This window comes from Lepisosteus oculatus, chromosome 6, assembly GCF_040954835.1.
Source record: "Lepisosteus oculatus isolate fLepOcu1 chromosome 6, fLepOcu1.hap2, whole genome shotgun sequence".
NCBI classification, from domain to species: domain Eukaryota; kingdom Metazoa; phylum Chordata; class Actinopteri; order Semionotiformes; family Lepisosteidae; genus Lepisosteus; species Lepisosteus oculatus.
In genome coordinates this window covers 19,895,325-19,909,248 of record NC_090701.1, presented here as the reverse complement: position 1 = coordinate 19,909,248, position 13,924 = coordinate 19,895,325, and the positions used below count along the sequence as shown (strand labels likewise).

Below are 13,924 nucleotides of genomic sequence, written 5' to 3'. Positions count from 1 at the left end.
CACAATGGTTGGGGCTGTCAGGGACCGTCACTGTCCTCTGGATTACATTTAAAAGTTTTAATATAGGATAGTTGTGATGGTAATTATGTAGTGCCTCTTTCTTGGGGGGAGACTGAGAGGATGACCTTGTTCTTCACTTCTGGAGCTTTTGCAAAGTTACTTGTCATTGTAGTCGTGTTATTGGTTTTAGCGTTTTTGTGACTTTTATCAGTGTGAGAGCCAGATTGTGGTTGTCAGGCAATTTTTACTTGAAATGATTTTCTTTTTTTGTTTAGGGTCTCTTTCCCTTTGTCTCTTTCTTATTTCTCTAACCCATATTCTTGTATTCTTATTGCATTATATTTATATGAAACCACATGCCCAACAGACTCAACTATGCATCAGGCAACACACAGAAGACAGGGGAAACAGTGGAAGACAGGACTACAACCAGTGGGCATGAGCTGTGGGTCTTTGGAGAAATTTATGAACACCTGCTCTACAGGAAAAAGGGTAGTGCTCTCTCTTGTAATCAGCCAGGTGCAAAAAAGTTTATTTCTGTGTTGTATTAATTTACCATATAGCCTGTAGCAACTAAAAGAAACCTATGTATTCTGAATTGGGCCTCTGCATTCTCCTTCAAAACTAAATAAGAGAAATAAATATTATAAAGGTTAAAATATCCTAAAGGGTTAAATATTAATTTTGGCCCCCAAATTTCCATCTCACTGCATATTATTTTGGGGAGTTTTATCTGCTATATTCTGTATTTAAAGTATATAGCCCTTGTAGGCACAACATCATAACTGTACTGCTACTTTATAAACAACTTTATAATTCCATTTAATCCCGAAAACTCCTGCAGAATTTATATTTTATACACATATTTCTTTTGTAGGGCTTTTATTCTCTTTCTACATATACAGTACAGGACGTTCCTCTTACCTTTCCAGGACATTCTGGCTAGTTAAATTTGCCTTCGAACAGGCACTATGAGCTTGTGTATGCGTGCCCTGTGATTGACTAGAGTTACTAGTGTGTAGTCCTGCCTTGTGCTCTGTTCTTCCAGGGGAGGCTCTTGGCTGCCAAAACCCTTAGCAGGAATAAGCAAAATTCTGATTGTGATGAAGGGCTGGCATCATATGATCTCTGAGGTCTATCATTAACCTTTCTCACTAATTCACCTTATCCTGTACTTTGGCATGGTGTAAATTATTCTAAACATGCTAATCTATGCAGTGGTTATTTTGTCTAACCTGTTGTGGATCCACAGTCCTGTCCTAATCTGTTTGTTTCACCATTTTGTATCATGGTTACAGAGCCTGTCTCACCCCTGTTTTAAATGGAACATTCCTGCTTATCAGAAGTAACTGGGGTGGAGCTTAGTGTATTTGAGTTGGCACTCATGATGTAGCAAGTTAGTTTTTGCAGTCTTTACACAGGTGTTATCTTGTTTGAGTGTAGCACACAGCCTGGTGTTTGCTAATTCCTTGCAAGCAGAAATAGAAAAGTCTGCAGTTTGTGGTTTTTAAATGTTTTTCATTTTTTGTAAATATTTTTCTGCAACTTAAGTAAACAGGCATTTTTTTCTGTCTGTGTTTTTGTGAGTTCCTTGAGCACCTCTGGATTTATTTCAAGGTGGTCTTGTCATACTGATATTTGATTGATGCAAAGTTTTAATGAGTGTTGGACATACTGTATGAGAAAAATATACAAAGTTGTGTAATTGATATAAAATTGATATCCCAAAAAATTCATTTTACAAACTCCCCTTCAACATAGAACCCATTGATAAAAGGTTATTAAAAAAATAAAAATATTCTATAAATAACTGTGGGAAATGGATGTGAAATTCTGTACCTGAAAAAGTACATTCCTTAATCCAGGTGTGGTACAACATTAAAACTGAAATATTTTATATGTTTTTAGCACTGCAATCTTCTACATTGAAGCAGCCTGTTTAAATAATTTTAATTATTTTTATAGTTATATATATATAGTTAATTTGTTTTTTTTTTTGTTTGGTAAAACACAAATAATTGTAAAAGTTTTCATTATTAGAACGGTAATCTTATTTCTAAAAGATGATGCAGTTTTATCTTTCAGATTTTGGAATTGTCTGACAGGAAGGAAGTTATTAAGGATAAGGTTTCAGTTCATAATGAAAATCCCTATTTAGATTTAGATCACTGTTTGGAGTGCTCTGTATATGTAAAGTTTATTGTATATGTTTTATACATAATGGATATCGACTGCTCAGTAGTAACAATCTAAGAGTAGCATGCGAAATTATCTGAATGCCCCACGGTATTGTGTAAAATTTAAGTTATGGTATAATATAACATCCTGAACTTGGAGATAAAGAAAGAGATACTACAGTTTATACAGTAGAACTAGAACTGTTTTACAGTGTCTTACCAAAGTCTGAAATTGTACTGTTTTACCATACCAATTGAGTGAGTTTACCATTTAAAATGTTATTTTTAACACATGAAGGGGGTTGTACTGTATATTTTGTAACAAGAATAATGTTTCCAAATAATTAAAAAACTGAACCTACTTATTTTATTAATAAGTATAATTATTATATTATACCAAAAGAGGGTGTTGTCACGGACGTCCAAAGGGACTAACCGTGGGGAGCAGTAGAGCAGAAAAAGACCCATATGCGTAGCGGCGAGACGGGAAAAAGGCCCGGGCTCATTAGTGCAAAGAGTTCAGGAATGCCGTATAGAAACCTATGCCCTCAGGGAGCGGACGTGGGGCGCCCTGGTGCTAGGCGGGTCTCAGGACATCCGAACATCAAAGCTGAGCCAGGAGAGAGTGCAAGACCCAGAAATATATAGCCCAAGGAAAAGAGAGGGACAGGAAGGACAGCAGACCGAAAACTAGGAACAGGTCAGAGAAGGAGCGCCCTCTGGCTGCAGAGGGCGTGACAGGTGTGAAAGAAGTTTAAATTTAGAATGAATATAATATAACAAATATGATATTGAATTCTATGAATTTAATATTTCATGTCATTTGTTTTTATCTTTACTTATAATGTTGTCTGAAATTAGTATTCTTTTCTAACTGAACTATTAAAGCAATTTTACTGTTTGTTGTCTCTTTTTTATTGTTATCAATTATCCACTCTTAATGGTTGAATCATTTTGCTACTTGTTCCTCAGATTGAGGAAACTTTTTTTAAACAATTTTAAACAGTAAGAAAAAAAGAAAAGATCAATGAGACTCTCAGCCCACACACATGTAGGTTTAGATTTATATATCTCCCTATTTAACACATCTCTATACTGATGTGAAGTGATTTAATTTGCTAGAGGTTTCAGGTTAGGATAGTTTAGTTATCTCCTATAATACTATTTTCTTTTATTTTTTAAACTTTCAGAAGAAAAAAAAAGTTGGAGTAGAGAATAAAATGTATTTTTCCATTTATTTTATTCATGTATATTTAACAGATTTCAGGTCCTGCCAGGCTTATAACATTAATAAAAAAAGAGAAAATTACATGTAATGACAAATGCCAGTAAATACATATTTGGTTACATACAGTATTGCTTTACTTCTGTAGAATCTTTAGTTTTTTTCCATTTTTTTCAACAGTAAAAAAAAATGAATTCATCATTAGAAAAACTAACACTAATCATTAAAATGTAATAATTTTAAATAACTAACCATTTAGAAGACTTCATTTCAGTTTAGCTCATGTAGGTTGGAGAGCACAGAAGCCCAAGTTAAAATAGTAATTACAACAGACACAAATAAGAAGGACCTATTAACACTACACTGAAAATGTATTATTAAAAAATTACCTACAGGAAGGATAGTGCCCTTTGACATGGATTTAAAAAAAACAACCATTAAGTCAATGTTTTCTTTTGTCTGGTTTCATCTCCTGCCTTTTCCTTTGTCTACCACAACATGTCTGAGGGATAGGTGGAGTTACAAAATCTAAATACGCAATTCAAACCCACCAATTAATCTACCACAATGTAGTTGTATACTTTATGTGGTTGTCACAACTCAAGAGTTTTTATATGTACTGTATGTTGTTTTGTACTGAATGATCTGTAAACTTGCTGCTAATATGAACAGAAAGAAACCATAAAAGTTAGCCCGTTAGCAAATGGTGAATATCAGGAATTGACCAAGCGGTTTAGTTAATAAGTAAAATACAAGCATAGAAAACAAAGAATAAGTGTGTCTCTTTGTCTTAAAATATTGTATAGCATATTGTATCATCAACATCCTTGTGGGACCAATTTTGTGTCAAATCAGAGAGCTTTGTCTAACAGTGAATCTAACTGAAGTGTCCTTTTATATATTTTATATATTATATAGTGTTCTTTTTATAACTTTCATATGCTTAGTTCATTGCAGATATTTCCAAACTACCATAATGTAATATACTTTATGTGGTTGTCACAACTTATATATTTTATATGCTTAGTTAATTGCAGATGTTTCCAAATTTCTTAATAATCTTCAGTTAATTTCTTAACTAAATGTGTCAATTTGGCAAAGAATCTGGAAAAATAAATTTTGTGGCTCCATAATTGTGACCTTGACACTTGTTTTCACTCTGTCAAACCCATTCCGTTCGCAGGCTTGGAAACTGCACCTTCTTGTTAGCCCACTGACATTTTCAGTCTCACCTTAAAGATCATTTTGCCTCAATGAGTGTACAAAGAGTGATTCATTTACTCCACCTTGTACAGAGTCTCTGTGCACCAGGACAGGCCAATTGTCTGTAAACCCTGCAGATTTCTTCAGAATGAACAGTAAACCATGAATCAGAGGGCACAGATAGAAATGATGTGGAAATGTATTTAAAACCCAGGACAGGAGGCTCTTCTTTACCCAAAGTGTTGTACCATTGGAGTATGGAACAAGTTACTGTATGGAGGCACGTCATTAAAACCAGTAACCTGCATAATTAGTTGATTTATCATTTTCTACTTGTTTTTGGTTATACACATTTTTTTTCCTATGAGCTTGCATTATTCCCTGGTTTTACAAGAGGACCTGCTGACAGGGTGCACACGTACAGTGTATACTGGAGGCATTATGATGGGAGGAATGATACAGGAAAAAGACACATACCAAGAGATATAACTAATTGTTAACTGTGAGCAACATGGGACACTTTTCTTTGATGAAGTGAGGCTTTTTTATCCCTTTCTGTGTTTTGACTAAGGGAAGCATTAGGAGTGCTCATACTATGCTTGGGCTTGTATTGTATTGCGTTTGTAATGAGGTTCTGTCACTCATTACCTAAAACACATTAACCAGAATTGTTTGGGAAGAGTGGCTGTCCTAAGTCACCTGACTGACTGCTGGATGACAGTTGGTCAGGTGACAGTTTAAAAAGCAGGAAGAGGGGCTTCCTGGGTTGGTTTTGAATCTGAAGGCATATACTCAGTGTGTTAAATCACCTGAATGCGAAGGAGCGAGTGACTGACTGACTGAGGAATTGTGGAACCTGCTTTGTGAAACCTTGGTAAGACCAACCGGAGCTACTACAGGCAGGTTTGTCACAAAATGTCTTAATCTTTTCCTAGGAAATCAAGACATTTGTGTCATTGTGACAAGGCAGGGTATTGTGTCTGGGACTCGACAAAGTTTCCTTGTCTCCATCTCTCCAATGCTGTCTATAATTTTATTTAAGGAATTTAAGGAACTGTGAGTTGCACTTAAGTCAGTGTCACATCTGGGCTCCACTTTCACAATCTTTGCTGTTCCATCTAACAATGGGCCTCCGCTCACCTCTTTGATACATTCCTTCACACCATTCGAGATGGTGTGATGTTGGCTGGTAATGGCTCCTTGATTTGTCTCACCCTGTGTTTTCTGCAAATGTCCCTTGAGGAGTACAGAGACACCCTTTTGTCTGTCAAATACAAGAGGGTTCTTCTTCAACATCTACTTCTCCAGGCTACGTGGAAAACTCACCAGGTATTGACCTCTGCCCCATCTCCTCCCACTATCCAGCAGGCAGTGGTGGCAATGGTATCCCTTCCCTCCCAGCCATAAACCATCTAGCTGAGTGCAGTATATTCCCCAATTTGCTCTCCCACATTCTTATACCCCTGGTCCAGGAACCAGAAAATCAGACCTCATTCCTGTTTCTTTGGGGTTGCCTGTCAGCACTGAGTGGCTCCTTTGCCCTACACCAGCTCTGAAACCCTTGAACTTGAACTCACCACTTGCGTGCACCAATGGAGTCATCTCCATCCTTGGTTTCAGTTCTGCACCCCTGCCTTTGGCTTGGATTGCCACCCTCTTGCATCAGTGGAATCACACTCTTCCTCCATTCTGCTGGAGCCTGCCCAGCAACTGATACCTTCTTTACTTTTACCAACACTATCTATATAAATGTCATGACCATTTCTAAGCTGTTGGAAGCTACACATGAAAGGAGGAGGGGGCAGAGGGGGAGGAGGCCCTGGTGTGAGGTTAGTGAAACCCCCCCCCCCCAAAAAAAAAGCAAAATACACAGTTTTGCCCAACGGCGCCCAGGCTGGACTGTTCTTATTTAGTGGGGTCCAGCCTGGGGAAAAAGAACTGCTTGGGACAGTGGTATTCAGGCTGGACTTTCACTGTCTAATGGGGTCCAGTCTGGAAGAAAAGGTGCACAGCCAAAAGATTGATGAAAAGAAAAGAAAATGAAGGAAAAATGTTCACATCACAGTCCTCTTCAGAACTGTCGCTGGAAGGTTCTCTCCTTCTGGGGGTCTGCTCATCCCTCCGGGGAGGTGCTCAGTGTGTCTTAAAGGGCCCCCAGAGCTGCAGCTCATTCAAAATTAGCTAGGACAGCTGTGGTTACTAAGGCAACACATTGTCCTTAATCCAGGGCTCCGCCTTCACCATGAACACGCCCCACATTATACCAAAGAAGTCAAGACATGGTGTTTCAATTTAAGGAAAAAGGGTCACCTAGAAATGCAGGTACAAAGGTACAATACAAGAAAAATTGACCTAACAGAAAAAGTAGATTATATCATTATAACATTAAAAATGTTATAAATAAATATATGTTTTTTATGTATAGTTCAATTTATATGTGTACTAGAAAGACATGCATGTACTACACATTCGATGTGGAAATATAGCCTACCTGCTGTATCTGGACACATTTGTTTTAAGACACATTGCTAGTTTTTTATATTACTGTAAAAATTACATGCCTCTTGAAAATATAAAAATTGATCAGTCATGTGCCATGTTACAAATTACATTTGTCCTTTGATCAGGACAGAATAATTACCAGAATCCTTCACCTACAACTAAATTAATATTACTTCAAGAACATCTGATTGATGAGTACTGAAAACTACAAATTCATGAGTACAGCACCACTGAATTAATAACTTGAAATTGGCTGATGCACAATAATTGTGATTGATGCCTGTAAAGTCTCTGATGACATAAAATCACAATCCGAAAACTGTAACTTTAAATACAAAAGCAAAAACAAATTCCTGTAATGAGGTGTGATAGGCCAGTAACTAGACAAAACAGAACACATTACAACACATTGTTACTGTAGGTCATTTCATAATCACGGATTAGGCAACAAAATAGTAAAGAATGTCAGCACTATTTAAGACAGACTGCATTAGATATAAGGCTATAGTATGTAATATATCTAATGCAGTCTGTCTTAAATAGTGCTGAGGACATGTTTCAAGGCTCCAATGGTGTTTGCCTTTTTATTAGATTCTTAACTGTTCAAAGTCACATCAAAATGATGTGGGGAAGCAATAAAAATGGTATGCTTGAATATGTGTCTATAAAAGTAAAGTAGTGATTTCAAAGAATAGAATTGATCTCTAGTGCCAGGGGACTGTCATATACTGACTGGTTAATGAGCTAAACTTCAATCTAGAACAAAAGAGATTGATCCAATTAACTCAGACGACTACTTCACACTCAGTAGCAACAAGGGATTTAGACTAGCATCTGGAATCTAGTTAAAACGTTTATTTTTTTCAGAATCTGTGGAAGGTGTTGAAAACTGCTAACGAAAATCAATCCACATGCAACCCCCCCCCCCCAAATTTGAGCAAATCCGCCTGGAAAAATGGTCAAAAATTGCACCAAGCTGGTGTGTAACTTGGTAGAGACTTACAAAAAAAGAAATGCAACTGTAATATTAATGCAATGTTGAGTTTTCTGGTCTGAATATTACAATTATAGAGTACTGTACATATACCATTTTTTAATATTATATTTTATGTATATTGTATATAAATATTTTCTCTTTAGAACTAACTTAAGAAGTCGTAAGTTTGAACTTTCAGGCTTGGAATAAACTATAAAGATAAAAAATATGTATTTATGATCTTGTAATTTTACAAAAATGACTTCATATTAAAGATCAGTGTACATTTTCAAGGTAGTCTATGTTTTTGTATGTAATTTAAGAAAAAATTAAGAAACGTCTATGTAATTTAGGAAGAGCAGAAGTTTTGAAAATCGTTTATATATTTTTAACCAGATTTCTGGCCCTTTTTGCTTTCAGCTTTTATGAACCACAACATAGCAATTCAATACCCATCAAGTTGACTGACGCAGGGTCTGCCTCCTTAAGTCCTGTTTTTAGTACCACTAATGAGGAGTCAGGATCCTGAAAGCTGGTTATCTGTTCACTTGTTAATGTTCTTCTCCTGTCAGTGAACCTTTGATTAAGTGTATCCTGACGTGCCAACTGTGAAGAAAACACCTTCAAGAAAAAGAGGGTTATAATTGCTGTTTTTTGTGTGAGGGAGAGGGGGAAAAAATCGTTGGAAGAAGCCCACCTGTAAATGACGTTCCTCATCAATGCATCTCATCCAGTGGAGCGTGTGTCTATATAAATCCACTCTCATGGCACTTCTTTATGGATATAGACAGAGGGAGAGACAGACAGCAAGAGCACCTACCATAGCCACCTGCTGGGGTTAGGAACAAGGTATGTGAGGATTGTAACTGACTTTCAGCGTAACTTTGCTTACTTTTTCACTTGGTGCACAGATTCTTTTTTAAAAAAATAACTTTTCTATCAAAGATATGGAACTTAAGGCTGATGACATTTTCTTAAAACATTATTGAAGGCAATTGTACTATTCTCCTTTCACATTTTAATTATCAAGATGTAAAAAACAAAACCATTACAAGTTAATAACTACAATTTCATTATGAATTCCTACACAATTATAATCTTAAGGGTATAGCTACAAAAGCAGTAAAATGTTTTTTTTTTTAAATATCAATGTGTTCTTTTTTGCACATTTTTGACACAAAATGCTGATGCTCTATTGTTTTGTAGATTTACTGAAAAGCATTTTCTGATTTTTTTGGTTCTGTATTTTCTGTTTTTTTTTTTTTTATTATAGGACCCACAGAATCATAAGCTAAGATCTAAGACAGTTAATCAAAGAATGTTAAAGATACAAAGTTTCAGCTCATCAATGCATTTAAGAAAAGTTTGCCAGGCATTATAGAATTAGGAAATAGGAAAAAAAATTAGGAAATAGGAAAAATAGTATATTTCCTGAAGGGTACATGTTGCTAAATATAGGTAATCCATTCTTAATGCCTTCTTTGTGAATTTGTCCACAATTATTACAGTTGCTCATGTGCAATCTTTGTTTGTATATTTAGATGTGTTTGAATGCATCCTTTTTTATTGTTAGAATATTTTTTTCTTGAACTGTACATATAAGGCTATGCTACCATACTTCTTTTAAGTTTACTGAATACTCACCTACCATGTGGCTGTTAATATGCTCTACTGGATCAACTAATGTAAGATATATTCTAATATTGTACATACAAAAATATGCAAATATGCTCGCATGAGCAATGAATTAATGGACTTTTACCCTCAGAAACCATTTACATTAGATTTTCTATCTCTGTTTCACTCTATGAAATTGTTTTTGTAGTCAGTTTTCTTTTATATTGGTTTAAATGCAGTGAGCTACTTAAAAGACAGTACCTACTGGACCTAACATAGCATAGTACAGCATAATTATGAGTACAGGATTCCAACCTCTCTTTCCCATCACATACTTTTTAAAAGTTATTGCAGACTATTGGAAAATCCCACAGCAGTTTATGAATGTTTATTTTGTCGTAATATACACTTTTGTCTCTTAAAGATACAACCCATTCCTAATAACCATGACTATGTGAAGCAGATTGAGTGTCAAGACACAAATACTGTACTAGTCAAATACTGGAAGTCAAAGATTTTCACTTAAAATAGCACTTACTGTAATTTAGACACATTTAATATGGACAGTTTGAGCCAACAGTCTACTGATATATTGTATTGCATGCTCTCTGCAGTGCCCTGGTACAGTTCACAATGCTGCGTGCCTCAGCCTGGTGCCCTGTAGGGAAATACTCCTCAGAGCATAAACGGATGAAGGTTACCGCCATCTTCACAGTCATACTGCTGGTGTCTATGAATTTCACTAGTGCACAGGGAACAACAATTAAGCACAGCATCGATAACAGAAGTAAGTAGAATGTTTAATGCTATTTGGTGCTGCTGTGTTTTACTTTTAATTCCCTATTATTTGCTATGTTTCACTTCCTATTTGTGTCTATATACAATATGTTATAAACGTGATCTGCTCTGTTGGTGGCTTTTACTCACTATAAAACTTTTCATTTCAATTATATAAGCAAATAAAATCCTAACTTTACATTACAAGCAGTTTAGATTAAAAAAGAAGTTGTTATGATCTCTAAAGAAAGGAATCATTGTACACTATGAGTGTACAGTAATATCACATTATGTAAACAGAATAGTAAAGTTCTTGTTAATTTCATTCTCACATACAGTGTAAAGAAAAGCAGTTCAGTATTTGAAATTGATTGTAAACACACCAGGTAAAGAAAACAATGAGAGTGATGATATACTGGGTAATTGAAATTTGATTCTAAATTTAGGAAGCAGTATACCAACAATAATTTAAAGGGTAATTTCTAGACAGAATCAGCTGCTAATAGAATGATGAGAGCTATCTGTTGTCGAGATTTGCTGTTTTGTACCTTGCGGTTTTATGAAATAAATAAGATTTCCAACTTTATCTCAATTATCCATTTGATATATGTTTTTTTTTTATTTATAGGCCGAGAGATAGATCCGTTCTGGTACGTCGGCCGAGGAGTAAGACCGATTGGTCGGTTTGGGAAAAGGCAAATGAACAGCAATGGCCACCTGAGAGCTGAGGTCAATAAACTGGACCTTCTCCTGAAAAGTCTGAGAGACCATGAAGGGTGGAGCCTAGGCAAGACATTATTGGGAGAAGAATCAGATTGGTTACCATGACAACAGTAGCACTGCATCAACACTAATACCATATTACATTATTTAAATAAAAGGCCTCTTGAAATGTGCTTGTTCTAAAACTCCACAACAATGCTATACCTATATCTAATCTGTTGTAAGAAATTGTGTATATATAAGGTCACATTTACACATATACAGTATATCCAATAACTCTTTTCTTAAAATGTTGCATTTTATTCAGCATACTCATTGTAATTTGAAAACCACCAATTATGGAAACTGGATAATTTTATCAGTTTCATAAATGCGAAGAACATGTTAAAAAGGAATAACTATGTGAAGCTCTGGGTGCAATACTCAGTACAGATGTTGCATTCAAATTACCTAAAATTAGAATGTCAGTAAATACAGCATATGTCACTGTAATTTAATTTTTAATGTGTGAAAGCAAGATGGATGGAATTAAGTATTTTGTTCCAGATCAAGCTTACCGCTTTGCTTTCATGTGGTAAGAAAATATGTGGTGATGTGTTATAATGTAATTCTTAAAAAACTAAAATGTACTATGATCACTGACATTTAATCCAATATTTTAGTACACTTGGATTGTTGTATTTGTATTCAAAGTTAGGAATCCCTAAGTAAAAAGGCAATCTTGATTATTCTGATTTTTCCATTTGAATATTGTAATAAATTAGTAATAACAAATGCTACTATATATTCAATTAATTAATATAATTAGATATATACAGATATATGATTAACTAATGTGTTTGAGAACTAATTTAAAATAATGATGATAATAATAATAAAAAATGTTCAAATGATGAGTGATTGATGAATGTGATATTGAAATATAATAAAGTACAAGTTACATTATAGTAAAAGAAAGACATATTTAATGAGTTTGCCTTGCTGGTTGGGTTCCTATACTGTATGTATCCTGTTCTGTAATGTAAGTCACTCTTTCCTTTATTTTGCTTTTGTTTGAATTCTAGGCATCACAGAAAAGTGTATTAATAAATCTATAACACATACATTTTCCAATGTTTTGTACATTTTTTAATACAAACTGATTAGCATTTGCCGCTTCAGTGTACTTGTCACCATAATGTATTGAATAAACTTTCATTTGGTATTTAGCACAATGAAATACATTTTGTTTCTCAATGCACTGATGAGACTGGAGGAATATACATGTAACACTGCCGTGCAAATATTGAATGTGTTTATCTGGCAGGTAGCCCACCAAAGTTTTTATCTGACTAATTACACAAATTGTTAAATTATTTTTTAGAAAACATGGACTGGGATAAGTAAGTAGAGGTTTGCGGGCTCTGAGTTTTGGTATTTATAGGTTATAATCAAACCAAAGCAGACAAAGACAAATACTGACAAACCAAAAATATATCAATCAAGACTTTCTAACCGATGAGCTATGACATTACTGTAGAAGAGAAACATACCGTATATAAATTGTAAAGGTTTGAGTTTCTTGCCTTCAGTCCATGTAAGTATTAGCTTCATTCATGTGAAAGTGTTATTCACTTACTTCACTTATTCATTAATCATTTATATAATAGTATTATGTATAAACATGATTTCAGGATAAACACACCTACAGGGGGTGGACAAAATAATAGGAACACCTAGCAAAAAAAGGGACTCATATTTTGAAATAACTACATCACAATTATAACAGATTCTACACAATTCACATTAATTTCAGTACTAATTACCGATATGTTTCCACTACAAAAGATGTTTTTAACAAATATCGATTTTATTACCACAGAACTGAATCTACACTTCTGTGACCCAGTCTCAAGAAAAATGTATGGTAGGGCTTACATTCTGAAACCACTTGTAACGAAGGCCAACGTGCAGAAATTGGTCTAATGAGCACAAAACCTGGACATTTTTGCAGTGGAGGAAAATAATTTGGTCTGATGAGCCATCTTTCACTTTTTTTACACATCTGGATGGGTTTACGAAGAAATGTGAGGCTATTTCAGGCAACCAGGTCCATCCTATGGTGCAGAGATTGTTTCTTCAAGAAGTTATATTCCAAGACAGTAACAACTCATAAACACTGCTAAATGGATTAAAGAGTTGTTTCCTGAACACCAGGATGATGCCAGTCACCTTCCATGGGTTCCCAATCACCAGATCTAAACATCTTTGAACCCTTATGGGCAGTTCTAAAACATAGATTGAGAGTAGATGTACTGTATACAGTTCCTCCTTCAACTCTCAAAGAACTTGAGGCTTTCCTTCTTGAAAAATGGCCATGGTTAGAAACAGCAACAGATGTTATGAAGGCAAAGGGTGGCCCAACTCCTTATAGATTAATAAATATTAATATGTCACTTGATGTACTGTATCCATTATTTTGTCCACCCCTGTATTTCTTTAAGGTCCGTCATCAGGTAATATTTAAGCAATTATATCACTATCAAGATTAAGGAGCATTCTAATCAATTTAGGATTAAAGCTGTATAAAGGCACAGATCAGTAGAAGGACATAAAACATTTTAAAGACACTACAGTATCTCTCTGAGTATGTTGAGGTCAAACATTAAGAAGTGGAAGGCACCAGATGCTTTGCCTCTCCCTCCAAAATGAGTAGCTGGGCAAGAAGCAAACTCAGGCAGTCAG

At 35.2% G+C, this 13,924-nt stretch overlaps 1 protein-coding gene across 1 annotated transcript; it reads left to right on the top strand.

The window, feature by feature from the left end:
* The first annotated feature begins 8,860 nt into the window (after positions 1–8,860).
* Positions 8,861–12,305, top strand: prlh2 (prolactin releasing hormone 2). The gene is made up of 3 exons (XM_069190808.1): positions 8,861–8,932; positions 10,315–10,487; positions 11,106–12,305. The coding sequence occupies exons 2-3, from the start codon at positions 10,334–10,336 to the stop codon at positions 11,303–11,305; spliced, it is 354 nt and encodes a 117-aa protein (XP_069046909.1). The 5' UTR covers positions 8,861–8,932; positions 10,315–10,333; the 3' UTR covers positions 11,306–12,305.
* Positions 12,306–13,924: the final 1,619 nt, after the last annotated feature.

What these genes read in the sequence shown, in the direction of transcription:
- prlh2 (XM_069190808.1), top strand. Translation starts at nt 10,334, where the DNA reads ATGCTGCGTGCCTCAGCCTGGTGCCCTGTAGGGAAATACTCCTCAGAG. An exon ending in GCACAGCATCGATAACAGAA is followed by an intron (nt 10,488 to 11,105) that starts GTAAGTAGAATG and finishes TTTTATTTATAG; the next exon opens with GCCGAGAGATAGATCCGTTC.